This window comes from Camelus bactrianus, chromosome 19 (assembly GCF_048773025.1).
Source record: "Camelus bactrianus isolate YW-2024 breed Bactrian camel chromosome 19, ASM4877302v1, whole genome shotgun sequence".
NCBI lineage: Eukaryota > Metazoa > Chordata > Mammalia > Artiodactyla > Camelidae > Camelus > Camelus bactrianus.
Genome location: NC_133557.1, coordinates 19246680 through 19273818, shown reverse-complemented (window position 1 = coordinate 19273818; position 27139 = coordinate 19246680). Strand labels below are relative to the sequence as shown.

The 27139-nt window shown below is 47.1% G+C and overlaps 1 protein-coding gene across 2 annotated transcripts in view; it reads right to left on the bottom strand.

The window, feature by feature from the left end:
* TOX2 (TOX high mobility group box family member 2) overlaps positions 1-27139 on the bottom strand; it is a 120045-nt gene continuing 92906 nt past the window's right edge. For both annotated transcript variants that reach the window (XM_074347312.1, XM_010958724.3), the window contains exons 4-9: positions 6932-7171; positions 4383-4610; positions 3840-3920; positions 2634-3029; positions 1790-1917; positions 1-987 (exon numbers count right to left, since the gene is read on the bottom strand). In XM_074347312.1, coding sequence (XP_074203413.1) covers positions 951-987; positions 1790-1917; positions 2634-3029; positions 3840-3920; positions 4383-4610; positions 6932-7171 — 1110 coding nt within the window. In that variant the 3' untranslated portion in view covers positions 1-950. The remainder of the gene's footprint in view (positions 988-1789; positions 1918-2633; positions 3030-3839; positions 3921-4382; positions 4611-6931; positions 7172-27139) is intronic.

Genomic DNA, 27139 nt, shown 5'->3' with positions numbered 1-27139 from the left:
TTGTTTCCAACTTTTCAGAAGTTTTATTATAAAGAAGTTTGAGAGAAGCACTGGGCACCGAGACAGACAATTTGCAGGGTCAGAAAACAGCTGCAAACATTAAGAACCCAAACCCAAACCAAACCCCCAAACCACGCACACTTTATGATAAACGGCATTTTTGTTTTCAATTGTTCTTCATAAATAGACAAGTTGTTTTTGGTCATTTTAAATAGATGGAGGATGTACAATTCAAAAAAAAAAAAAAGAAAAGAAAGCGCCATGTCTCTGAGTGTGGCTGTAAACTGTCCGGTTCTTGCTGTACAGATGGTGAAATGGTTTGGCAGCCTCTTTTGTGCATGTCTCCCGTAAGATAAAACTTTAAAAAAAAATGTGCTAAGGGTCATATAAAATGCTTTTTACCTTAAAGGAAACTACCTTCCCCCCCACAAGATAATCTTACAGATGTTTTCAGCACAGTTCTAAAACACTTAGTCAACTAGTACTTACACGGAGCCAGCAGTTTATAAGTTTCATAATCTCTGGTTCACACCATAAAACCGTATTTGCACGTCTGTGGCTGAGCTGCCCCCGCCCCATGTACCTGGGGGTGGGTTTCTGTTAGAGAGAGAGCCGTCCAGGGGGCAGCTCACACGAGCCTGGGCTGGGGCCAGACGTCCAGACGTAGGGTACAGTGGCAGGGCGAGGAGCGGGGTCCACAGTAACCCTGGAGCAAGCAGGTCAGGGGGCGGAAGGTTCCGGCAGGTTCTTTGGGCTGGTGGTGGGCGGCGGGCTGCCTCTGCAGAGTCTGGTGGGAGGTCGAGGAAGAGACTCAACCCTGGGGTGTCAGCTTGTCACTGCTCTCTCTCCTCCATCACCCCGCTTCCTGCCAAGGCCTCCTTCTGCTGTCAGCTCTTCAGGCTCTGAGCAGCGCCCTTCCAGCAAGCCTCGGGGAGGAGATGGAGGCGCGCTTAGGTGAGGTAGAGCGACTTATCCCTCGGGAGCAGGCTGGGGAGAGAGGAGGGACCATCAGGGCTGATGTGATCCCCCACCCCTACCTAATGCGACGCCCAGCCTGCAGGGGACTGGACACAGAGTCCAGGGCACATCAGGACACTAGCCCTTCACCCATCTCCGGATTCGGCTGCACCTCTGAGGATGAATGAGGGGCACGTGCTGGTCCCTCCCTGACTGTCTACCAAACAGCCCTCCTGGAATCCTGGCGGGGGACCACCTGTTCCTCAATGCTGAGGATACAAAATGCTCGAACCTCGAGGTGGGGCCAATACTGTGGTATGATTGGTATCCAGGGCTCCAGTGGGATCAGGCTGAAGTCAGTCTCCAGCTGAGGCCACACCCTCTGAGGCTCCCTCCCTGCTTGTCCTGCCTCCCTCCCCCACCTTCTCCTGCAAGTTCTCCCTGAACATGTACACGTCATCAAGGGCACCCAAATCCCTGCCCCAGTCTCTGCTCCTAGGGGACCTGAGCAAAGACAGACGGCCCAGCTGTCAATGTCATGTGCAAGCACGTGTGAACATAACCAGATGCAAAGCAAAGCCACAACACAGAGCTGGGCCTGTTTCCCTGGTTCAGGGCCTGGCGCCGGACCAGCTGAGTCCCTCTGGGGCAATGCTTTGCTCTGTGATCTCTCCTGAAGACAGCGGGCACCCAGTGCCCACAAGGACCCCCGCAGGGCTGACAGTGACCTGCAGTGTCCCCCTCACCTCTTCCCACCCCCCATCATCCCGTCCCCACCCTTCATGGGTCAGCAGGACAAGGGCAGTGCTAACATTGGGGGGGGGGGGCCAACCTGCAGGTGCTGATGCCACACTCCCCGCTGGGGTAACTGCTGTCCCAGTCTCCGCTGCTCGTGGGGTTGGATGGGCCAGGGGAGCGGGATCCGGAACCACTGGGGAACTCAGAGATGTGAGGAAAGTCCTGCCATGGGGGGGAGGAGGAGGCGGGTGAGCCAAGGAGGGGAACGGGGTACACGTCTCAGGCAGCTAGTGGGGACGGGAGCTGTGTACGCCTGAGGGTGAGCCCAGAGACACCTCCCCAGCTTATAAAAATCTCTGCTCTGCCTCTCCGCCTGGACTGCTTCTTTCTTTTCCCCAGCAGAGCACCTTCTGAAAAATTCAACCCCATCTTAGCTGCATCGGGTGTGTGTGTGTGTGTGTGTGTGTGTGTGTGTGTGCATGTGAAGGACCTTCCTTTCCTGGACCTCAGCATCCCACTCTGTAAAATAGAGTTATTGGGCTGAGTGACCTCCCAGGGCCAAGTAAGCCTTGTAATTACCAGTGTCTGTGGAACAATTAGTAGGGTCAAGCTTCAAAGGCTTTGGGGAGGGTCAGGAGCTAGGGCTGACCTAGCAGAAGTCATGGTGGCCTTAGCCCCTCCAGCCAAACAACAGAAATGGACGCAGGTTGAGGGGAGGAGAGCCTGGGATACCTTAAGAATCTGAAGAATCTGTCTGGCAACTTACCAACTGTTCACTGCAGCCAGTACATCTCAGACAAGGTGTACTAGCCCCATTTCACAGATGTGGTAACTGAGGCTCAGAGAGCTAAGGGGCCAAGGCTGAGGTTAAATCCCAAGTTGCCTCCCCTTTCCACAAGGGGTCCCCTAGGGGCATGTTCTTGCTGGGCCCTGCTTACCTGTGGCCCTGGCGGTGAGGGGCTCATGGCCAGCTGCACCTGGAGCGCCATGGGCGTGGGCAGGACAGGAGGCTGGGGGGCTGGGGACATGCTAACAGGTGGACTGAGGAGGGTGCCCTGGGCGTGGGGGGGCAGTGGCAGCTGCTGGTGCAGGGTAGGGCTGAGAGGGAAGGAGGGGGGCGGCGGTGGGGATGCGCTGAGGCCCGGCAGCAGCGACTTGGAGCCCAGTGTCCGGGCGAGGCTGGCGGGAGAGGCCCCGCTGCGGAAGGCCTGCAGGTCGGATGGCGTCAGGAAGGAGGCCAGGCCAGGCATGGCGTACATGGGCTGCTTGGGTGGGAGCATTTTGGCTGGTGGGTTCGCCTGAGTGCCCTTGGTCTCACCCTGGTCAGGGGAGCTCTGGAAGGAGACAGACACCGATCACTCTGGAGAAGGTGGATAAGCCAGAACTTGGGCCACGAGGCCATGTGGTTCTGCAACCTACTGGCATGGCTTCTGGCTGGCTGTTGAGCCCCTTGGGGAGAGCCCTGGACTAACCTGAGATAATTCAGGGTCCCACCACACTGAGCTCTGACCATCCAACTACCCCTCGCTTTAATCCCTGGGGGCTCCCCTGCCCACAGGGGAATCCACACTCTTAGAATCATCCAGCTGGGCTAGCCTCTATTTATGCTTCTCTCCAGCCTCTGTGCCTTTGCATATGTTGTTCCCTTGACCCAGGACATGCTCTTTGCTTGGCCCTTTATGGCCTAACCCAGAAGCCATGTTCTCTGCAGCAGCTTCCAGACCTGCCCCCACCCCCGCCCCCAACTTGGACCACACATCCACCGCCATGCTGAGCCTCCTCCGATGCCAGTGTGGACAGAGGCAGCAGAGAGTGTGGTCAGGAGTATGGGCCACATTTGAAGACTGGCAAAGACTGGGTTTGAATCATGGTACTGCCACTTAACAAGCTGGATAATTCCAGGCAAGTTGTTTAACTCCTCTGAGTATCGGGTTTTTGTTGAGAATTACATGAAATGAGATGCATATAAAGTACCCAGCGTGACCCCGGCACACAGTAGGTGCACTGGAGAAGTGAGCACATGGGTCTTATCTATCCCTTCCAAGACCTATGGTGCTGACCGTTCCCCTGGGCCTTGGTTCTTGCTCTGTCACTCAAGTGGCCCCACTCTTAGCAGAGCTGGGCCTCGGGACTGCAGGGGTTACCTTAGAGACGAGGCTGGCCCTGTAGGTTGCCAGAGCCTTCAGGTACTCCTTCTTTGCCGCTTCTGTCTTCCTCTTGTAGGCCTGAAAGGTCCAAGAGGTGGGCAACATCGGGGAGAGGTTAGATGGTCAGCCTGAGGTCACACAGCTGGCAACTAGCCTTTGCCTGTGAGCTAGGCCTGCTCCTGTTCCCCCGAAGGCCCTTGAGACGAGGCCATAGGAATACGGTCAGTGGACAGGAAAGCTCTGGCCTGGCCCCCAGACTATCAGAGTTGGAGGCACAGGATGGACGGAGATGCTTGTTCTCATTTTCTAGATGAGGAAGCAGAGGCCCACTTTCCTCTCCACTTAGCCAAGCTGCTAGTGAACGCAGCTGGAAAGGAGCCGAACTGGAAGAAACCTACCTTCCCAGCTTAGAGATGGGCAAACTGACCCCGGTGAAGACCTCTGCAGGAGCCTCTAGTTCCAGAGGCTGGACCTGGCTTTAGACCTTCCAGGTCCAACCTCAAAGCCTTGGGGGGTGGCCCAGAAAGGGCTGGGGCTCACCTGCTTCTGCTCCTCTCCCAAGCTGTCCCACATGGAGGCCACGATTTTGGACACATCCCCAAAGGTGGCACTGGGGTTCTGTCCCTTGATGGCGGCCTGAGTGTCTCTGAAGAAGAGCGCATAGGCTGACACGGGTTTCTGCGGCTCATTGGGGTCCTTCTTCTTCTTCTTCTTTGGGTTCTTGGCCTTTTTGCCTGGGTCGGCTGAGGGTCTCTTCTCTCCTGACATCTGCCCGGGCGAGAGGAGTCAGACAACCAGAGAAGCCCAGGGCCTCCTGCCAGAGGGCACCTGTCTCAGCCTCAGGCAGAGCTGGACTTCCCTCAGCTGTCCCCTGCTTGCCCAGCCCTGCTCACACACGGGCAGCCCCTGGGGGCTGGCCACCCCGGACCTGAACACACACACACGCACACATGCCCAGGTTATGAGCCTGCCTGGGTGTTTCATTTAACTCCTTAATGAGAATCAGCATGATGGCAAAGTTGATTCAAAGAAATACAAGAGAAAGAGATTGATTAATGCCCAACAGAGCAATAAACCTATCACCTTTGGGGCTTTTCATCTTTTTTCCTGGACAGAAGTCATTTGCATCTCCACAGGGAAAAATTAATTTGCCTTGCAATCAGACAAAAATTGTTTACATCTTTATCACTTTTTCCCCAAGTTAACATCTCCCTGTATGGAGTGTAAAGCCCCCTAATCAATAACGAAGGAGGAATCAAAACAAAGGTACGCTCTCCCAGAGAATCAGATAATTCTGGAATGAGCCTGTTAGACGATGCTGTGATACGCCATTGAAAGAACGTGCAGTTATTGGTTTTTGGACTGTTTCCAAGTTTTGGAGATATGTGTGTGTGTGTGTGTATATATATATATGTTTTTTTATTTTTTTTTCTTAACAGCTCTCTCCTCTATGAGCACAAATAATCATTGATTACATAGGACTGGTCTCTTCCACCACATTTCAGCTGTGCTACTTGGAGCGCATGGCTTCATCCCCCTGCCCTCTTTGAAGTTTTTGGATGGGGTGAGGTTAACGTAACTGTCATCAGGTGTGGCCTCACCCTGGCCTCGGAAGCAGTTACACTCCAGGACCACAATACTGTGAGCATCTGACTTAGGGCATCTTCCCTGCGTGGGGAGAGGGTGGGAATGCTCACCACAGTTTAGAACTCTCAGGCCACCTAGGGACCAAGGATTTTGGTCAAAGGCCCTGGATCCTGCAGTTGAAGACCATGGCTCTATGCATCAAGAAAAGGAAGGTGACGCCATGGATTGATAAGGAAACCACAGGCCAGCAGACAGGACTCAGGCCTGCACCTCTGAGGGGCAGTGTGGGGCAGTCTGCAGCCCCCTTGGTTCTGGCCCTGAGTGTCTCTCTGCAGCCGCCCACCTCTCCAAGCCTCAGCTCCGTAAGCCCCAGGGCGAGACTCTAACAGGACAGGGAGGTGGGTGCACCTTGTAACCGGAGAGCTGGGCAGACGTGGCCTTGCAGGTGGTTGGGAGGGCATATGCTGGAGCCCGACTGCAACCACCTCGGTTGAATGCCTGGTTCTGTGACATTTGATAAATTACTTAACCTCTCTGTGCCTCAGTTTCCTCATTGGCCAGTCAGAGAAAATAACAACACCTACCACACAGGGGTGTGATGAGGGTTACTTGGATTCACATCCTTCGTGCCCTTAGAAAAGTGTCTGGCCCCTGGAAGTGTTTTAGAACTGGTTGTTAAATTAAAAAAATAAAATAAAATAAAAACCACCCCTGCCTGGACTACACTAGAGACTAAGTTATCCTGAGGATGGAGCTAGACCAGGGGCCAGAGGCGCCCACCCCAGCCACTCTGTTAGGTGGCACCAGCCCCTTGGTTATCACCCCAGGCCTCTGCAAGGACACCGCGTGGAAAGGGGTGAGAGGCCCTGAGGAAGAAGAAAGGGAGGCAGGAGTTGTGGGACCAAGTCTTGATTCTGCCACCATCTCACTGGGAGATTCTGGGCAAGCACATCCACCCCTGGCCATTCTTGGCCTCTGTTTCCTGCCCCAGTAAAACAAGGTCCTCTCCCGCAGGGAGGGAGATTTAGAGTCAGTGTAGAGAAAAGACTGCAGCCAGGACAGGTGGTGAACTCTCATCCCTGACATGTTCTTGAAAGGGCAGGACCATCCCTGGTCCCAGGGACGTGGAGGGGGAAGGCACGGCCCCACCTGGAGGAGCAAATCACTTTTACTGCTCCAGCCACCAGTCAGTGCTGCCCAGAGGTGCCCACTGCTGGACCACACATCTTTGTGGTTCTCCTAAGTGGCCAAAATACGTGGCCCCGAGGATCTTGCCAAAGCCATCAACGCCACTGAAATGATCCACTGACCATTCAGAAGGAAGATTTCACCATGTTTCCCCAGAATTTTCCTCCCCCTTGTTTTCCAGCAAAGGGTACAGTTACCCGCTTCTAGACTTTTCTAGAGGTAGGTGATGCTCACATCCATGCAGGGGCTGTCCCCTTGTTGATGGGAGGGCATCTTAAGGCATCTTTAGGCTTTGCATCTGCACCCCTACATACCTTGAAATGCGCTTCTGACTCCTCCTCCTGAGTTGAACTGGAGGGAGAGGGGGTCGCAGACTTGCTCCCTGGGGGGGATGGGGAGCTGTGGGCGATGCCGCTCCGGATGCCCATCTGAGAAATGAGCTGGGACTGGCTAAGGGCGCTCATGTGGCTGGCCAGCATCGCCGGGCGGCCCAGCAGGGGCCCTGGCCGGCCCGAGTCATAGGCAGCAACCTCCGAGTGGACCATCTCCTGGATCTAAGAGAGGAGGAGAGGGCATGTTGAGTTAGAAAGGACCACTACGTCTGCGTTAGGGGACTTGGGGCAGGGGGTGCACTCTGAGCTGTGGCTCTCCCACGGCTCCCTGAGAGGCGAGCGTCCATTCTCTTCTGACCTCTGCATGACTCAGTGCACCTGTAGGGGGGCCCACGGCTCCTGAACAGTTTGCCATTCTGTTGATACTCACCTTGGACAGATGGTCAGCATCTCAGCCCTTGCTCGAGAGCCCAGTCCAGCTGTGAATAGATCATTTTATGATACTGGGTTTTCCCCCTGGAACACGGTATATCTTTACATTTATTCACTATGCAGCATGAGAGCAAAGAGCACAGACACTGGAAGCTGACTGCATTTTGAATCCTGGTTCTGCTGCTTATACACTGTGACTTTAGCTAAGTTACTTAACCTCTCTGTGCCTTAGTTCCTTCACTGAAAAATTCGGGTAATGATTAAGCCCACCTTCTACGGTTGTTAAGGATTAAATGTGCTTGGCACACAGTAAATCCTACACTGTATAAGGGTTTGTTAAATACATAGAATAAATAAATCCCTTAATAAAAATTTGTACTTTTTTTCGCAGTAGGTCAGTAATTTTTTCATTAACTATTCCCCATGATATTTTCTAACTGGTTATTTTTGGAATATAAAGAAAGCTACTTATTTTTACATACAGGCATTTCTCATACTAAACACATTTAGAATAGTGTGTACTTTTCACCTAAAAATTTTATATATACCCACACACACTCTGTTCAGTGAGGCATACCAATTTGCATACTCTTATAATTATGTTTATTTCCTCTGAATTTGTGGTTAAATTCTAATTTCTAATGTCCAGTATCTGTGTTTTCCTCTCACTTTTTCTTCATTAGGCAAGCTCACAGGTTTTCAATTTTTTTCATTTTGTGGGATTTTTTTTTCCTCTTCAAAAGAATCAAATCTCAAATTTATCATGTCTACTCCATCTCTGTTTTCTAATTCTTCAATACCTAATTTTATCCTTATTAATCTCTTCCTCTGATTTTTGAAGATTCATGATTCCTGCTTCCCCCTCAATTCTGAGTCTCATTTTCAATTCACTGTTCTCATTCTCAAGGTTTAGAAATAAATTTTCCCCTGACCATGACCTTAACATTTTGCAGACATCATCATGTGAGATTTTCATTATTGTTCTTTTTATGTATTTATTTTTAAATTTTAGTTTTCATTTCCTCTCTCATTGAATAGATATTTAAGAAGAGTTTTGAAATTTCTAAGAGGTTAACATTTTTTATTGTTTTTTCCCTTTTGCTACAAATTTCTAGTAACAATAGTGATCAAAGAAAACGGTCCATACTGTTGAACTTCTGAGAATGTATTCAGGTTCCTTTAGGACACAAATATGTTTAAATTCTGCATACACTTCACAGTATTTAAGGGCAAAGAATGAGCTGTGCTTACAGGTTAATCTGACTGTATAACTTAATTTATAACCGTCTTACCAGTGGTGATTATACTATTTCGATTTCTTTGGTTTATCTAAGTCGCCTACAACTTTTCTGCTCCCATCCAACTCACCCTTTAATGCTTAAAGTGTTTATTTTGGGAGTCTGATGCTGGTTTTTATGAAAAAGAAAGCTGGCAATTATACCTTCATTATGGATTGAACTTCCGTGTTATTATAAAGTGTTTCATTTTTTAATCTCATGTTTGCCTTGAATTCAGGGGAGTCTGATATGAACATTCCTGTCCTCGTCTATATATATGTACTTGTTTGAGTTTGTCTGGCCGTTCTTCATTTCTGAGGAACTTTCTTTTTTACGTGTCTCTCGGTTTTCAATTTTTTAGGGTTATCTTTGTCAGATGTTGGGTTTTGTGTTATGGTCAGCTTTAGAAAAAGAACCGAGCTGTTTCTCTTTTTCTTTATGTCCTGGAAGAGTATAAATAACAAAGAAATAATATTTTCCTTAGAGAACTGAAAGAGTTTAGATATAAAACCATCTGAGGCCCAGGGTTTTTTGAAAGACTGGTTTTCACAGTATTTCCCATGGCTAATTGGTTTAAATTAGTTTCCATGTTCTCTTGAGTTACTTTGGTTATATTCATATATATATGTACACATGTATCTAGAAAATCGTATTCTTGATCCACATTTTTAACACTACTAGCACATAACTGGGATACTATTGTCATATTTTAAACCCACTCTGTGGTTTGAAATGGCCATTCTCAATTGTATATCGTGAAGGCGTGTTGCTTTTTCATGTTTTCCTTCTCAAAAGTTTCTGTATTTTTAACTGTCCGAAGAACCAGTTCTTATATTTAAAAAATTAATTTGACAGCTTTTCTGATCATTCACTAAATTTTGCTTTCCTCTATTACTACTGACTTCAGGTATCATATGTTGCTTTTTATATAGCTTTTCAAATTAACCAATTTACTTATTTTCACTTTTTCTTTTTTAATAATAGAAGTACTTAGGGCAAGGGTTCAAACATTTTGAACACTTCTGCCGTGTAGGAGATATTTCTGGCTTTTAACCAGGAGGATAGGATGTTGCTACTGACATCTAGCAGGTACAGGGGCCAGGGAAGCTGCCAAACACCCTGTAACGCACAGGATGCCCCCGACAAAGAATTAAGTGTCCCAGAATGTCAAGACTGCTAATGCTTAGAAGTTCTGCTCTGTCACAGTGATTTTTCCTCATGAGGAGGACTGTAGCTGTATCATAGAGATACTTTTAAAATACACTACAACTGAAGATTTAATTTTCCTTTTTACCCTAAAGTTATTTGGAAAAGAATATTTAACGTATCCTTTTGGGATTGTGGTCAGAGAACATGACTCCTAGAATTCTATCTTTTTGGTATTGAAGTTTTCACTATGGCTTAAGATATTAACTTCTGTAAAACTTCCGTGTACCACTGAAACAATGTTTACTCTGGAATGCACACATTTCTCTATGTGTTTATTCAATAAACTGTTTTGACTACTTTAGCTGGGGAATCTTGAGAAAAATGAGTTAAAGCCTCCCACTACTAGTGTGACTCTGTCAGCTTCTCTATAGAATTTAAACAGATTTTCTTTTTATTTATTGATGTGAAGTTATTCTTTCCCACAAATGTTCCAGAATACTCTATTTTCATTATGGTCCCTCCTTGTTAATTAAAAAAAAAAAGTATCTTTGTCTCAACTAATGTTTCTATCTTAAATCCTACTCTATCTATGGCAATTATCACTCTATTCCTCCACTGTTTTATTTTTGTTTGCATCACTCTAAGTGCGAAATTTGTAAATGGCATATAGGTAGATTTTGTTTCCGAGTTCTTAATATAATAGATTGTGAAATACATATTTGATTATTATATTAATCATAAAGTAACCTGAGAAACAGAGTGAACTGTTTTAAAGAGTAGAAGGTTTTACAAACAATCCGATTAAAAAATGGGCAAAGGACTTGAATAGACACCTTGAAGACATACAAATGGTCAACAGGTACATGAAAAGGTGCTGTTGTTGACGACAACATCCCTAGTCACCAGGGAAATGCAAACCAAAGCCACAATGAGATATCACCTCGCACCTGTTAGAATGGATGTTATCAAAAAGACAAGAGATAAACTAGTGTTGGCAAGGGTGTGACAAAGGGGGACCTCTGTACACTGTCAGTGGGAATGTAAAATTGGTGCAGCTACTATGGAAAACAGTATGGAGGTTCCTCAAAAACTTAAAACCAGAACTACCATATGATCCAACAATCTCACTTCTGGTTATCTATCCCAAAGAAATGAAATCACTAGCTCCAGGAGATAGCTGCACCCCCGTCCATGGTCACTGCAGCAGCATTCACAACAGCCAAGTCATGGAAACAACCTAAGCATCCATGAACAGATGAGCTGATAAAGAAAATGTGGTACAATGTTGCTCAGCCATAAAAAAGAAGGAAACGCTGCCTTTTCCAACAATATGGATGGACCTTGAGAGCATTATGCTAAATGAGATAAATCAGACAGAGAAAGACAAAACACTTTATGTTTTCCTATGTGGGATCTAAAAAAGCTGAACTCAAAGAAATAAAGAGTAGAATGGTGGACACCAGGGCCAAGGGGGTGAAGGTGGTCAAAGGATGTAAACTTCCAACAAATACAATGTATAAATTCTGGGAATCTAATGTACCACCTGGTGACTCTGATTAAGAATACTATATTATATACTTAAAAGTTATTAAGAGAGTAGATCTTATATGTTATCACCACACGCACACAAACACACAAAGGTAACTATGTGAGGGATGAGGTATTAATGAACCTTATTGTGGTAATCATGTCACAATACATACATGCATCGAATCATCACGTTGTATACCTTAAACTTAACCTACATTAAATGTCAGTAATATCTCAATAAAGCTGGCAATTTTTTTTAAACACTTAGATAAAGAATAGAAGGTTTTAAAATCTATTCTCTAAATATCTCTTTTCCATTTCAGTATGTATACATTCTCCCTTCCACGAATCTTAAACAAGAATCCAACATTATTTCTTCAAGGGCAAATTGGCCTTGGGACTCTGTGTTTAGGGCTTGTTTTTTGCTTCTTCTTCTTTTTTTATTTCATGGCTGCCTGCTTTAAAATTCTTTCACCAGACAGTCCTGACTCAGTAGTTTATATTGCCAACACTTGATAATGGCAGACTTTGAATTTTCGCAGATCTGTTAAGTCTGAAATGCTCCCAAAGTTGTCCCAATTTGCACTGCCCTGTTTCCTAGAGAGGTCAAATTCCTTTTCATACCATTTGGGTTTCTATTTATAGAATTATAATGTTGGGAATGTAAATCAGTTAGATAAACATTTTAGGAAGCATTCTGATAACACATATCCTATAATCGAGCGATTCTACTCCAAGATATTTACTGTAAAGAACTTTCCCTGGTACACAAGAAGACACATATACTGCAGAAAATTTTAAAGACTTTGAAATGGGCAGGTGAGTTTCCTTTCAATGGCATGCTGGCTGTGGGCTAGTGGACCTCGCGGTTTTCTGTTTCTATAGGAATGTGTGCCTTTGTCTTTGACTAGGCTATTTTACGACTTTGTAAGCTGTACAAAAATGATATTAGTGCAACTTATCTTTTTATCATTAAATTTTTAAAAATAGTGGTAAAATACACATAACATAAAATTTACCATCTTAACCATTTTTAAGTATGTAGTTCAATGGTATTAAGTATATTCACATTGTTGTGCCACCATCACTACTATCCATCTCCAGGGCTCTGTCCATCTTGCAAAACTGAAAACTCTGTATCTATTAAACAATAACTTCCTATTCCTTCCTCCCTGCAGCCCTTGGCAACCACCATTTTACTGCTATGAAATTTGACTACTAGTCCATGAATTTGACCACCCTACGTACCACCTGTAAGTGGAATCATACAGTATTCTGTAACTGGCTTATTTCACTTTGCATAATGTCCTTAATGTTCATCCATGTTGTAGCCTGTGTCAGAATTTCCTTTCCTTTAAAGGCTAAATAAAACTCCATTGTATGCATATACCACATTTTGTTTATCCATTCACCAACTGATGGACACTTGGATTGCTTCCATGTTGTAGCTATTAAGAATAATGTTGCTATGAACATGGATGTACAAACATCTCTTTAAGACCCTGCTACCAATTCTTTTGGGTATATGCCCAGGAATATAATTGCTGGATCATATAGTAATTCTATTTTTAATTTTTGAGTAACTGCCATATTATTATCCATAGAGGCTGCACCATTTTACATTTCCACCAACAGTGCACAAGGGTTCCAATTTCTCCACATCCTCGCCAACACTTGCTTTCTCTCTCTCTTCGATAGTAACCATCCTAATGGAGTGCAACTGATTCTTATGCATAAAATGCATAAAAATGTAAATAAATGTTGCCTGGTGGAGGTACCAACTGAACCCCCCCTGTAGAAAAGAGGAGTCTAAACAGTATACTCTTGCTCTATAGACATCAACCCATTTTGTATTTATTAGGAAATTTATTTCAGCATTCTTTTTTTGTTTGTATGTATTTTTATTGAAGTACAGTCAGTTTACAATGTTGTGTCAATTTCTGATGTTATTTCAGCATTCTTGATTGCCTACACACATACTTATTTATCAGATTCTCCTCTGAGCTGATTATAATATCTTACTGGCTTCCTCATTAATGAATGAATTAAATAAATGGACATGTTTTCATTTTATATTTATATGAGAGTCACGATGCTATCTTTTAAAAATTATACATTACAACAAGGGTCGTTACAGTATTTTTTTTTTAATTATAGAAAAACTGGGAATAATCTAAATGTTCGCCAATTAGGAAATGGTGAAAATCTGTGATCTATTCACATTATGGAACTGTGTACAGAGTTCAAGTGAATGGCCTGGAACCATAACCTACCAATGAGGATGAACTCAAAACAATAATGAGTGAAGAGTTTCAGAAGGGTGCATACAGTATAATACATTTATGTACATGTTCAAACCATAAAACATCACTATAAGTGTCTAAGGACAAATAAAAACACAGCAAAAGCATAAAAACACCTACTACAGCCCCCTTCTTCTGCAGGATGGGCGTGCCCCGGTTTCCCTGAGAGATCAGGCTGAGGCCAGTCTCTGGCTGAGGTCACATCCTTGCTTGACTTCTTCCTCTGTGGACCCTGATTCTTTCTCCTTCAATAAACAATGTTCACAAGAATCCTCATCTCAGGCTCTGCTTCTAGGGGCCTCATCTAAGTCACTCTCTGTCGGGGCAACTGGTCTCCCTTCTCTGTGGGCTACATCCCATCGAAATCAAATCATGCTCACTTCTCTCCTGTAAAAATCTCCCTGAGGTCCAAGTCTCCTAAAAACTGCTGTCCCACCTGTCTTCCCTGCACAGCCAAACTTCTGCAGAGAACTGTCTACCCTCATTGTCACTAGGACCTCCCCTCCCATCAGCAACTTATCTGGAGTGTACCCTCATTACTACCTATACCACTGTCATCTTCATCATCCTCACCCCATCCTCATCAGGAGGAAGAGGAGGAGAAACTTATATTAAGCATCCAATATATGCAGTGCTAAGCTTTTCCATCTGTAGCACCTATGGCCCATTTAATCGTCACAGCTACTGTATGAGGTGGGTAATATAATCACCCCCAGCCGAGGAAGCCAAGGCTCAGAGAGGTTGGGAGACTTGCCCATGATCACACAGCTACTGAAGGTGGAGCTGGGTTTCTTCAGACGGTCACATTTTCTTGCTAAGCTATGATGCCTTTCCCAAGATACATATCAGTCCTTGAGAAGGACACCTTCCCTCTGTCCAGGGCCTGACTCTTGGCGTCCAGCTACTTCCTAGTCATGCCTTCTTGGTTTTCTTCAGCCCAGCCCTTACACACTGGCATTCCTCCAGCTTTATCCCACCTTCCCTCCTTTCTTACAAGCCCCTGGGTGAGTTGTGGCTTCTGCATGAATGCTTACAAGTCGGGGGTCATCCTCTAGAGATCATTCCAAATTTCCATGTCCCCCCTAAGAAAGCGTTTCATCTAAAGCCAATTTCAGGCTTTAAAAGAAAAAAAGGGAGCTTGCCAGAGTGGTACCTAGAAGTGGTCAGACAATGTCCATCCCTCCACGCCTTCTAGTATTCTCTCCTAGTTCATAGGACCTTGTCCTCAGGCAGATGCACCCTGCTCTGCCCAACATGTTTGGTAACCATCACCTTTCACCCTAAGCAGCTACAGCAGGTGTTGTGACGGGCTCTCCCCTTTGCCCTCGGCCTTCCCTCCAGGTCCCCTCACAGGGTTCTTGCAGTGGCTACTGGTTTCCTGCGCCTCCCTGCCTGAGAGCGTTCTCTGTCCAAGGAGGCTGGAAGTGCTAAGCCCCAGAAATGACCCTCAGTCCCTGAGGGGCAGGAGTCTGTGGATTAAAAGCTCGGCTTCCCCTCCCCTCCAGAGGACAATTCTGAGTTGCATTCCATGCGCCTCTCGGAGGGTCTGCGGCAGGATTCCACTTGGTCCAGATGGTCACAGCTCATCAACCTCCCCTTACTGGCTCTCTTCCCTTTCTGTCTCACATCCCTTCTTCCTTTGCAGAACTTCCTGGGCTCACCCCTCAAACTACTGCACCCAAACCTCTGTGTCGGAGTCTGCTTTTAGGAGGACCCCGAAAGAAGACATCAGCCCTTCTCCCCCACCCTGCACCCACATGGCTTCCTTGAGTCCAGGTGCTATGCTGGCCACTAGAGTGACCCTTCACGAGTATAAGGTCTCCTTTCTGCTCAGAAGCTTTCAGTAGCTCCCCTGTCACCTGCTAGCATGGGCCTAGCCTTGTAGAACATCCCACAAAGATCTGCCCCATCTCTTTCCTCCTGATTTCTCCAGATCCTTCCTGGAGCTCCCCCTGGAATATGTGAGCTTCTCCCAAGAACAGAGACTCTGGCTCTCTGGTCCTTTTTTCTGGGTCATCAGCCTTCGAGGCTTACCTGAAACATCACCTCCTCAGAGAAGCTTTCCCTGATCTCTCCCCCTCCTGACTCCTCTGGCCACACCTTTTACCCGAGCCTCGCCCAGAGCCCACTGTGGTTGAGCACGGAGCACCAGCTGCCGAGATACATAACACGCTTTCCCAGCCCCGGGCAGGCGGCCCGGCCCTCAGCTGGCACTTCCGTCTGCTAACCAAGTGAACCAAGCCTCCTGCTTCTCTCCTGGAAGCACATGCACACGTCCAGGAACCACATGTGCATCCTCTCCAGGAAGGATGAAACAGAGGAAGCAGCGAGAAGGCATCGCTGCGAACGTAATTAGGTTTGTCTGGCTTAATAGATTCTCAGGGCTGCAGGACACAGAGGTGTTTTTCACAATCCTTCATTTGCAGTCTCCATGGAGAGCACCCCGGGTGCTGAGGGCAGTGCCACACGGCAGGGAGAGAATAAGAAATCACATCTCTCTCCTTCCCGCCTTCTGCTGATTCACAGAATGAACACCCGCCCTGCTTCCTCTGAGGCAGGGAAGAGGCGTCATTCAACACAGCCTCAAGCTCTGCCCAGGGAACTGGAACAGGTTTTTCCAGAGGCAACAGCAGCTCTGCTCAGTTCTCTCACTGAAGCCTCTGCCTCAGCTCCAGAGGGTCCAGAAACTTCTCCTTAATTTCCGAGCACAATCAAACCCCAAAGGAAAATTAACAAGCCACTGACCAGCATTTTACAATCCTTTCCATAGTCTCACAGTAGCTCTTCCCAACAGATGCTAATGTCCCCGTTTTATGGAAGATGGTAACAGTAATAATAATGAAAACAATACCAACTATTATGCCGAGTGAGCGCTCGCTATGTCCCAGGTACTGTGCCAGGAGCTTCATGAACAAACTTTTGACATAAACACTCTTATCACCCTCATTTTATAATAAAGACACTGAAACTCAGAGAGGGTAAGTGACTTTCCCAGGGTCACACAGCTGGGTAGTAGGGACGTCTGGCTGTCTTCCAAGACTGAGATCTTTTTAGTGCCCCCGTGCAGGAGTGGGGTGGAGGGACCATGCCTGCAGGTGCTAAGGGGATGGCCCCAGGCTTTAAGCAGAGGTGGGTCAGAACCCAGGTCTGTGCACTGACAGCTTCTGGGGAGCCCTCTGATCTGTACCAGAGACCCCGAATAGTAGTTTCCTATCGCTGTTGTAACACATTACCACAGACTTGCTGGCTTAAAAGAACACAAACTCATTATCTCACAGCTCTGGAGGCCAGAAGTGCAAAATCAGTCTCACTGGACTAACGTCAAGGTGCAGGCAGCGCTGATTCCCTCCGGAGGCTCCAGGAGAGAATCTGTCTTCTCGCTTTTTTTTTTTTTCCCCAGAATGGATGTGGTCCTTACTCCTTGGCTGGTGGCCCCACATCACAAGGCCTTTTCTCTCTCTGCTTCCATCGTCACATCAGCTACTCTGGGTGTTGTACACTCCTCTCTGCTCTAATCAGGACTCATGCTTGCATCATAGGGTCCACCCAAATAATCCAGCATAATCTCCCCATCTGAAGGTTTTAACCTTATCACATCTGCAAAATCCCTTTTGCTGTATATGGTAACATTCAAAGGCTCCAGAGATTAGGTCACGGCCATCTAGGGGGGCATTATTTAGTCTCCTGCACCCCAAATCAATGAAGTGGGGAGTCACACCCAAAGCTCCCCTACACTGACCTTCTCAGGGACACACCGCTCTCTGACGTTTCCTCAGGCTTTAAGAGTCAAATATCTGAAAACTATTTTCTTTTAGGAAAAAAAAAAAATTCCAGCACAAAAGAGATAGAAAGCCCATAGGAAGCTTTCCCCAGTGCCTGCCTCTCGCCCCGAAGCCACGTCAGTATTTCTAATAAACTTTCATGCTTGGTGGGAGATCCCTCGCACGCTGACAAATTTCTCCTGAAATTTGAGATGTCTTGTTCAGAGTAATAGCTATAGCGCACAGGTGCCCAGCTGCTATTGTAAAATCAGCAAGCATTTAATTGAAACAAACGACTATAATAATAGTACATTATCCCTGCAGGCCGAGCACCATCACAGTTTTAATTATTGAGTTAAGCGTCAGACTAATTTATCCTTTAAAGCAACAGCCCCATTCCTGGCTACACTGATCATCTTGTTATAAATATGAAGGCACCAGCAGGGAAGGATGTAAATGGAAAGCAATTTGTCCTCTTTGGGGCTGGTTTTGTCTTTGGAGAAAGGTTTGCCAACACATGTTGCTGAGACACTGGGTCTGGGATGGCCCTGCTGGGAGCGTGAGATTTCTGCTGGGTTGGAACGGGGGCTGTGGTCCTTGGACTTCCCATCTCTGGGACGCAGGCTCTGACCCCTCTGCTCGGAGCCTGCATTAGCTCCCAACTGCACCCAAGTAAAAGCCTGAGTCCTTACCAAGCCGCAAGCTCCTAGAACAACCACCGCCATCACCACCACCATGTGCCTCCTTGGCCTTCTCTCCCCATTCACCCCACTCCAGCACCTGCACATCCTGCCATCCCTTGCACACCCAAGCACGCTCCTACCTCAGGGCCCTTCTCAAGCTCAGTGTGATGTCCCCTAGGGCAATATTTGGACACATTTTCAGTTGTTACAACTGGGAGATGCTATTGGCATCCGGTGGGCAGTAGGCCAGGGATGCTGCTAAACATCCTGCTACTCACAGGACAGCCCCTCACAATGGAGAATTACCCAGCCCTGAATGTCAATACTGCCAAGCGTGGGACACCCTGTAAGTTAGCCATTGCCTTTGTACAGGATGTTCTTCCCTACCGGCCGGGACACCCACCCAACTTACTCCCCCATCTCCTGCCTGTCTTTGTTCAAACCTCCTCTTACCTATGACACCCTCCCTGACCATCCCACCTAATACACTGCCTGCCCCGGCCCCGCACCGCTCTTGCCTTCCAGAACCCCTTCATGCCGCTGTTCGTTTTCTTCCTTCCAAAGCACCAATCACCTGTAAACACACTATATGACCCCTTTATTAATTGGTTTTCTCCTCTTGCTCCCCCCGCCAGGATGTAATGTCGACATGGGTGAAGATCTGTGTTTTGCTCACCATCGTATCGCCAGCACCTGGAACAGCGCGTGACACCTAGCAGGGGCTCAGTGAAAGCTTGTCGAGTGAGTTACTGTCCAACTCCTCCCCTTGTCTCCCACATCTACTCTGCCTCCAGGGCATGCCATGCCACCTCCTCAGGATCTCCCAAGTCCTCCCCTCTTGCCCAGGTTCAGAGCTGGCAATGATTAATTTGATGGATCATCTTGACTGGGCTAAGAGATGCCCAGAGAGCTGGTAAAATGTCCTTTCTGGGCGTGTTAGTGGGGGTGTTTCTGGAAGTGATTAGCATTTGAATCTGTCTACTGAGTAAAGCAGATGGTCCTCCCTGATGCAGGTGGGTATCAGCCAATCTGCTGAGGACCCGCGTACAGCAAAAAGGCAGAGGAAGGGCAAGTTCTCTCTCCTCTTGAGCTGGGACGTCCATCTTCTGCCCTCAGTCATCAGAGTTCATGGTTCTCATGCTTTTGGACTTGGACTGAACTATACCACCAGCTTTCCTGGTTCTTCAGCTTGTAGATGGCTGACTGTGGCCTCCGAAACTACAAGAGCCAATTCCTATGATAAATTTCCTCTTGCATGTCTCTCTCTATATCCTATTGGTTGTGCTTCTCTGGAGACCCGAGTATCGCTTATCGCTTAGCCCACCTCTTTTTTCCAGACAAGGAAACGTCTCTCACTGGGCTGCTCAGGTGTCTCTCCAGCAAGCAGCTTTGTGCAGGTATGTATACTAGGATCATTATGATTTTCTGTTAGAGCTCTGGTTACAAAGTTGCACAGATCTTGAGAGGTTTGCTCCAGCCTTATTTTCCCCCATTAGCTCTATTTTTAGGATGTTGCAGCTTTCTCAGGACTGCATCTCTCTTATCATTGCGTCTGTATTGATTAAGTATCTGCTACGTGCCCGGCTCTATACAGGACACCGGGGATTTATGGTGAATAACACAGGTGTGGTCTCTGCCCCATGGAGCTGACGGTCTCATGGGGGAGGCAGACATTGATCAATTCCACACCTACATCAGCATGCAGTCACAATGGTGATGAGTGCTGAAAGGAAAGCCACCGGCCACAGGGAGGCTGTCAGATGCAGATGGGGCATCCAGAAAGGCCTCGGTCTGTTTGTAGGGGTGAAGGACAGTGGGGAGGCGTGAGGAGGGCAGCTAAGGATGAGCTTAGAGAACCAGGCAGGGGCCAGGCCAGGCTGGGACTTGAATGCCAGCTGAAGATGTTCAGATCTCATCCCGAGGGTCCCTGGAACCCAGAAAGGTAGCTAAGCGATTTGAATTTCAGAAAGGCCGGCGTGGCTGCTATGTGGAAGGCGGCAGCTTCCACGTGAAAAGCGACACAACAACTGTCCCAGATTCGGGTAGATGAAAAGTGAAAGAAGCTATGAGAGACATCAAGGGAGAGAGGGAGGATGTGGGACTGGCCATGGCAAGGGGTCAAAGGTGGCACCGATCACCGATGATGCCACGGCTGGTCACGTGGGAGAAGAGGCGTGTCCAGCCAGGTGAGGAGCGAGCGGTCAGCTGGAGACAGGCTGAGCTTGAGAGCAGCATCCCAATGAGGTCTCCGGGTGGGCATGGTTGGTTACATGGTCTGATACTTAGACAAGGGGGACCAAGCAGTGGAAACTGGCCTGGGGTCCTAGGGTATCCAGTCACAATGGAGAATCAGGCAGAGAGAGAGAGAGAGAAAGAGAGAAAGAGAGAGAGAGGACGGGGGTTGGGGGGAAAGGGGAGAGGAAGGTCCTGCAAAGTCGGCTAAGAGGGGACGCTCTGAGCAGTGGAGGACCCCAGGAGCATCACAGTCACACTGAGGAAGCAGAGGAGAGAGACCGTTTCAGGAAGAAGGGGGTGGCCAGTTGATCTGACAGAGCTAAATGTCAGCTATGACAGAGACAGCACATGCCCGATGACTTTAGCCATGTCGAGGCCACCAGGGCGCCTAAGTGGAGCATGTTTGTAGTCACGGGCGGGTGGGGGCCTGAGGCCAGAGTGAATGCCAGAGGAGGAAATACAGACACCCAGGGCCAATGACCCCTTCTGGAGGCTCCGCTGGGACCATGAGGGGAGAGATGGGACAGCAGGCAGATGTCAAAGGATGACTTTCCATTTAGAGGCTAAAGCACAGTTGTGGAGGATGGGTGCTGCCGTCACAGTAATGTCCCCATGGGGACATTAACCACAAAACTGGTGGGTGACAACATGGCTCTGCCACTCAGGGGCCACGTTCTCATCTTTGGTCTCAGGCGATCCTTTCAATAGACCTGTGAGGTAAGTGCTGCTGTTCCCACTTAACAGAGGAGCAAATGGAGTCTCAGAGGCGAGGCAGCTGCTCCCTGTCCACAGCTCAGATGCAGCAGGGCCTGGATCCCATCCCAGGTCTGTCTGACCCCAAAGTCTGAGCTCTTTTTGGTGCTGAGGGTGGAGGGGCGCAACGTGGGCCAGGCAGCCCTAAGAGGGGGGCTCTGTTATCACCACACAGGGGGGTCAGCACAGCCTGTCTGCTTTGTTTTGACTACTGCTGAACCCTTCTGCATCTCTGTGAAGAGTCAGGAGGGAATGACAAACCACCACGAAACTGCCGTAATTAAAACAAGACTATTGTATAGCATGGGGAACTATATTCAATATCTTGTAGTAACACCTAATGAAAAAAGAATGTGAAAAGGAACATATGCAGGTACATGTGTGACTGAAACACAATGCTGCACACCAGAAACTGATGCAACATTGTCCACTGACTATATTTCAATTAAAAAAAAATCAAACAAGACTGGAGGTGAGGCCTGAGGTCCAGAGTCAGCACAAGGGTTGTCTCTGAGAGTCAGGGGGCTGCTAGGACTCAGGATGACCTGGAGCCAAGGCAGGGATGAAGCTGGAAAGCCCCAAGGGGCAGATCACAGGTGATGAGGGCTAGGTCCTGCAGGCAGTAGAAGCCTGGGTGGCTGTGAGCAGCGGACAGCCCAGTAGGTTCCCTGTGCTCAGGGTAGGAGGACAGAGGCGAGGGTAGGAGGGCAGAGGCGGGGTCAGGAGTCACATGGGGCAGACGTGAGAGCTGAGGAGGTGGGGCCAGTGCCCTTGATCACGGGAGCCCGATAACCAAAATGACCTGTCCAAGCTGTGACTCCTTCACCTTCCTGAATTTGACCTTCAGTTCCTATTCAAAGCAGGCCTGGTGCCCCAGCCCACAGCACTGGGCTGAGCCTACACTCTGGGAGATGCATCTGCTTAGCTGGCAGCCAGCCTCTGCTTTCCTGTCCGAGTGGTGGGAAGAGTGTGTTTTACTTCCTTATCTCCTTGTCTATCTGTCCCTCACACTGGAATGCAATCTGCTCAAGGCTCGGGAGAGTGCCTGGGGCATAGCGGGAGCTCAATAAAAGTTTATTGCGCCAATAAAAGTTTATAGAACGAACAAAAAAGTATATGAGTGAGGGGGTGTGGTATAGCTCAGTGGTAGACCGCGTGCTTAGCATGCATGAGGTCCTGGGTTCAATCCTAGTATCTACATTTTAAAAAAGTACATGAATGAATCCTGATGAAATGAAGCTGAGAAATTCCGTAAGTCTTGCTCAAGGTCTTGCAGCTTTAAGCACCAGAGACAAGATTTGGGATCAGAAGAGGGGCTATTTCCTTCCAGCAATGAGCTCCCCATGGAAGACACCCCCTTCTCACGACCGGTCTAGCCCCGACCCCTACTCTAGGCCACTGCCAGGGACTCTGCCAGCATCTCCCTCTGGGGATGGGGCAGCTCTAATGCCCTGCTGGCCCAGCTCCTTCTGCCTAGAACCCCAGTTTGCCTTCCTAACCCTGACTCACTTTTCAGGACTCCTTTCAAATGTCTATACCTCCAGGAGGCCTTTTTGGGCTCTTCCACCTAAACCAGGGCCCCCGGTGATTGTCTCTCGTGCACCTGTTTTTGTTTTTGTTTTTGTTTCTTCATTTGCCTTGTCATGCTTCAAATCATACATTCATCAGCACGTGGACACGGTTCCATGTGCTCCAACTGTGAAGGAAGGGACCATGGCTGCTTTGCTTGGAGCTGTTTCCCTGGTGCCCAGCCCCAGGTCTGGCACACAGCAGGCACTCGGTGAATGCTGAAGGAGTGAGCCAGGTAGGCCTGGGAGCTCTGGGCTCAGAGTGGCAACCTCCCGAAGCTCCGGGCCAGCTCCATGGAGACCACATCTCAAGGAGGACCTGCTTCCTGCATCCTCCCTCTCCGAGCATCTGAGGCCTGCACTGTTAGGTCCCGGCTTCCTCCACTGGCAGCCCACAGGCCGCTTGTTCTTGCCTCTTTGCCTTTGCTTATGCTGTTCCTTCTGCCCATGATGCGTCTCCCATCCCCACACATCAAGAGATTGGCTGAAGTCTGCTGGTCCTCGTATGCCCTTTGGGACCTGAATGGCCTTGACTACGCATTTCATCTCTCTGGGCTTCCTCAGTGAAGGGGCTTTAAAGGGGGCAGAAGGGAAATCAGATTTGCATTTCAGAAAGCTCTAGGAGCTGTCCCGGTGGGGACGAACCAGCTCAAGAACAAACTAGAGGCGAAAGACACAGGCAGGGAGACAAATTCAGGGGCTCCTGCAGCAGCTCAGGCCATGATGGGGGCTGTCTGAGCTGGGATGGGGCAATGAGCCTGAAACGGGGGGCTGGGGAGGGAGGAGGGATTCAGGAGGTAGGCTCAGGGGGTGCTCAGAGATTCCTGGCAGGTGGCGGGATCCCACATAAGAGCAAAACACAGGAAAGGAAGGGTTACTCATCCCCCCAGCCCAAACACGTAACAGTCTACGCTCTGAATTAGCACGTGGGCTAATTAAAACCATCTTTCCAAAGAATTTATTATAGGATATTCCAAGCTAATTATAAATTCTCTGTAGCCGATCCTGAGCAGTGTGCTAATGTGGTGTTGAAATCTCTTTGGCCACCCTCGTTTAAATTATTCATTGGGCCTGGCAACAGTTGTGAACTGTAATTTAAACAGTCAGCTCATGAATATTCAATTAACACAACAAACCCTGGCGTGTTTTACTGCCTTGCCGTTCAATATTTTGTATCCTCACCCGTGTTTACATGTTTTTATGAACTCTCGAGAAAAGCGCTGCCTGTTGAAGACCCTGGTTAAGCGCAGATTGAAATGCCAGGGAGGGGGCTGGAGGCAGCAGGCGCTGCTTCTGCCATCCTTTCTCAGAAGAGTTGTGGGTGATCAGGAAGGGTCCAGGGAGGGGAGGCTCAGAGAGGGCAAGGACTGGCCCTGAGGTCACACAGCGAATCCAAGGCAAAGACAGGACTGCTGCCTGATCCAACACAAGTTAATTGGTGAAGAAGGTCTGAGGACATCTGGCTCTGAGTCAGTGTTAGGAACATGGAGGAGGCCAGGCAATCCCTGGTCCCCAGCCTCCTAAGGGCAATGGCCAAACATTGCCAAAGCAGGTACAGCAAGGCAACAGGCTGTTCTAGAATCCAGGCTGGCTCTACCCTTGAAAAGTAGAGCTCCGACCCACCCCGCCCCATGGCCAGGTCAGAGAAACATGTGTCCCCCTTTACCGCCGTGAGCTTTCAGGCCCCACAACCTGCAAAGAGTTGTGACGCTCCCCAACGGCTCCTCATTTACCCTCACATCCTCCTGGGAGGCAGGAACTCTGGTGATTCCCACTTTTACAGATGAGAAGACTGAGGCTCAGAAGGCGAAGAAGCTTGCCCAGGGTAGAGCTCTCCTCTCCTTTGTCTCCTGAGACCATACCCTCAAAAAATCATTTTCATAACTCCTAAGGAACCCACCCCAAGAGAGTTTTACAATAGAGAACAGTCAGAAGAAGTCTAAATGTCTATCAATAGAATGCTGTTTACATTCACAGTGAAACATCCATACAGTGGAATGTTATTCAGCCGCTAAAAATAAGGGCACGACCTGTAATTATAGTCATGGAAATACATCCATTACCTACTGTTGCAGAAAATCAGCAGGTCACAGAACAGCTCCAATAGAAGAGACTAGAAAGTACAGGAAAAGGCACTGCATTATGGTCCCTTTTATGTAAATTATAAATCACATAAATCACAAAGATATGACTGAAAGGACACTTTGCAAATGGTTAGGTTAATAGTGGTTATTTGTGGATGGTGCAGTTTTAACGATCTTTTATTTCTTCTTTGTATTTGTTTGTGTTTAATATTTCTACAATGAACATGTGCCATTTATAGAAAAATCAACAAAGCTATATTTTTGGGAGAAAGAAGTAAAAGATATAAGAACACTTCATTTCAAAATTTTATAGGATGCAGCCAAAGCGATACTCAGGAAAAAGGTACAGCCACAAACTTCTTATTATTAAACAATAAACAACCAAAATAAATGAACCAAAGAATCTAAAAGGAAAAATCTAAACATCCATAGAGAAAAGGAAGGGATTAATAAACACAAAGGGGAAATGAGTAAGTTATGAAAAGAGAAAAGTAACAGAATTGAAACATAACTCTGATGGTTGGTTCTCTGAATAAAATGAATAAAACAAAGCTGACAAACCAGTAACATGGTTAAACTGCTGGTTAAGATGAGAATGAAAAAAAAAAGAGAAAAACTACAATACACAACTTTAGGAATGTGAATGGGGTATAATTACAGGTACAAAGGCTATAAAATTTATAACATAATTCTAAGTACTGTATATATCTCAGTATATAAACTGTTCATTTTATGAAGATGGTATAACCTGTATGATGATGAAAGATTATAATATAGTCTACATTTTGATACAGAAATATGAGGAAGCTATTTTATAAAAGGAAAACTACAGACCCATTTCTCTATAAAAAAAAGTACAAGAAACATCTTAAGTAAAACAATACATTAAATCCAGCCTCATAGTTAAAAAATGTGTTTCTGTACATATGTTTAAATATGTATGTATACACGCATACCAAAACCAATTAGAATATATTAATATATATTGGGGAACCTATTAATAAAACGTGTTACCTCAATATGCTAAGGAAGAAAAACATATATGATCATCTCAGTACATACCTTACAGGTCTTTGATAAAACTCAACAAAAATTATGAGTAAGCTAAAGGATTAGAAATATTTTTTAAAATATGCTAAAGAAAACTGACTTTATGCCAAGAGTGAATTTCATTCTCGTTACATTGGGAGAGAAAGCAAAGGTCACTGGTCCCTGATATCATCCCTGTTAAGTGAAAGTTTGACCCAATGCAATGAAACAAACAAACAAAAAATGAGTTACAATCACTGGAAAGCATCTTCTTCGTAGGTGTGATAGCATTTCAAGAAACCCCCAAAACCTCGTATTCTAAGAAGTTAGAACTTGAGACAGCCAGTTAAAAGTAAATATAAGAAATATACTGATTTCTTATTTACCCACAAAAAGCCAGAAAACATAATTGAAAAGTTCTAACCATAATAGCAACGTAAAAATATACAATTCTAAAGAATGAAATTTATAAGAGATATGCTGGAGCCATATAAATGCACATATAGATGTATATAAAACTATAAAGAGAGCACAACTTATTGAAATGAATGGAGATTCACATTGTTTCAGAATGGGATAACTCACTAGTATAATGATAGAGAAATAAAGAGTTAGGTTCCTGCGAGCCTCTGGTCACAGGAAATGACGATATTTTCACCAAGTGACCAACACACCACCTTGTTTTAGGTGTGGTTCTGTTTAAAAACACCTTATTTGATATACACTGTTGACTCATTAATATTGGATTCCAGGCACTATCACTCATGCCGAAACACGCCTATTTTCTCTGTAAGGCACGTCGCAGCCTCTTGAGCTTGGGGACACTAGACGGCCCTTGGGCACTACGTTTGGGGGCCATTTGAAACAGTGAACTCAGCCACAAAAATGCAGGGGGGCAAGTGGCACTAAATAACCTTGAAAAGGATACTTGTTTACAGTATGAAAGTTGAAACAAGAAGGCACCCTGGGTGACTCCAGCTGGGAACGTGAGATTTGGGTGACGGCAATTTTTTTGTTCCTCTACGTGCGTCCATGAATGATGATGCAAGCACTAGGAGCACTGATCTGGGGGTTATAAATAAATTTTGGTGGGTAGATGAACTGGCAAATACAGCAATCTGCCAATAATGAGGATCATTGTATACAGATTCACAGCAGGAGCCAAAGGCCTGGCTGGTCAGGGGCCTGGAGGGCAAAGAGCCATGAGCTTGGAGGCAAGCTCTCTGGGATGGAGGAAGCATTATGGATGGAGTTAGGAGAGTGGGCACAATGCGATTTTTTTCAATCACATTTTGCCAACCAGAAGGCATTCATCCCAGGAGAGGCACTGAACGATCATGGAGACGAGATGGCTCAGCCCGCTGTGTTAACCAGACTTCACCATCG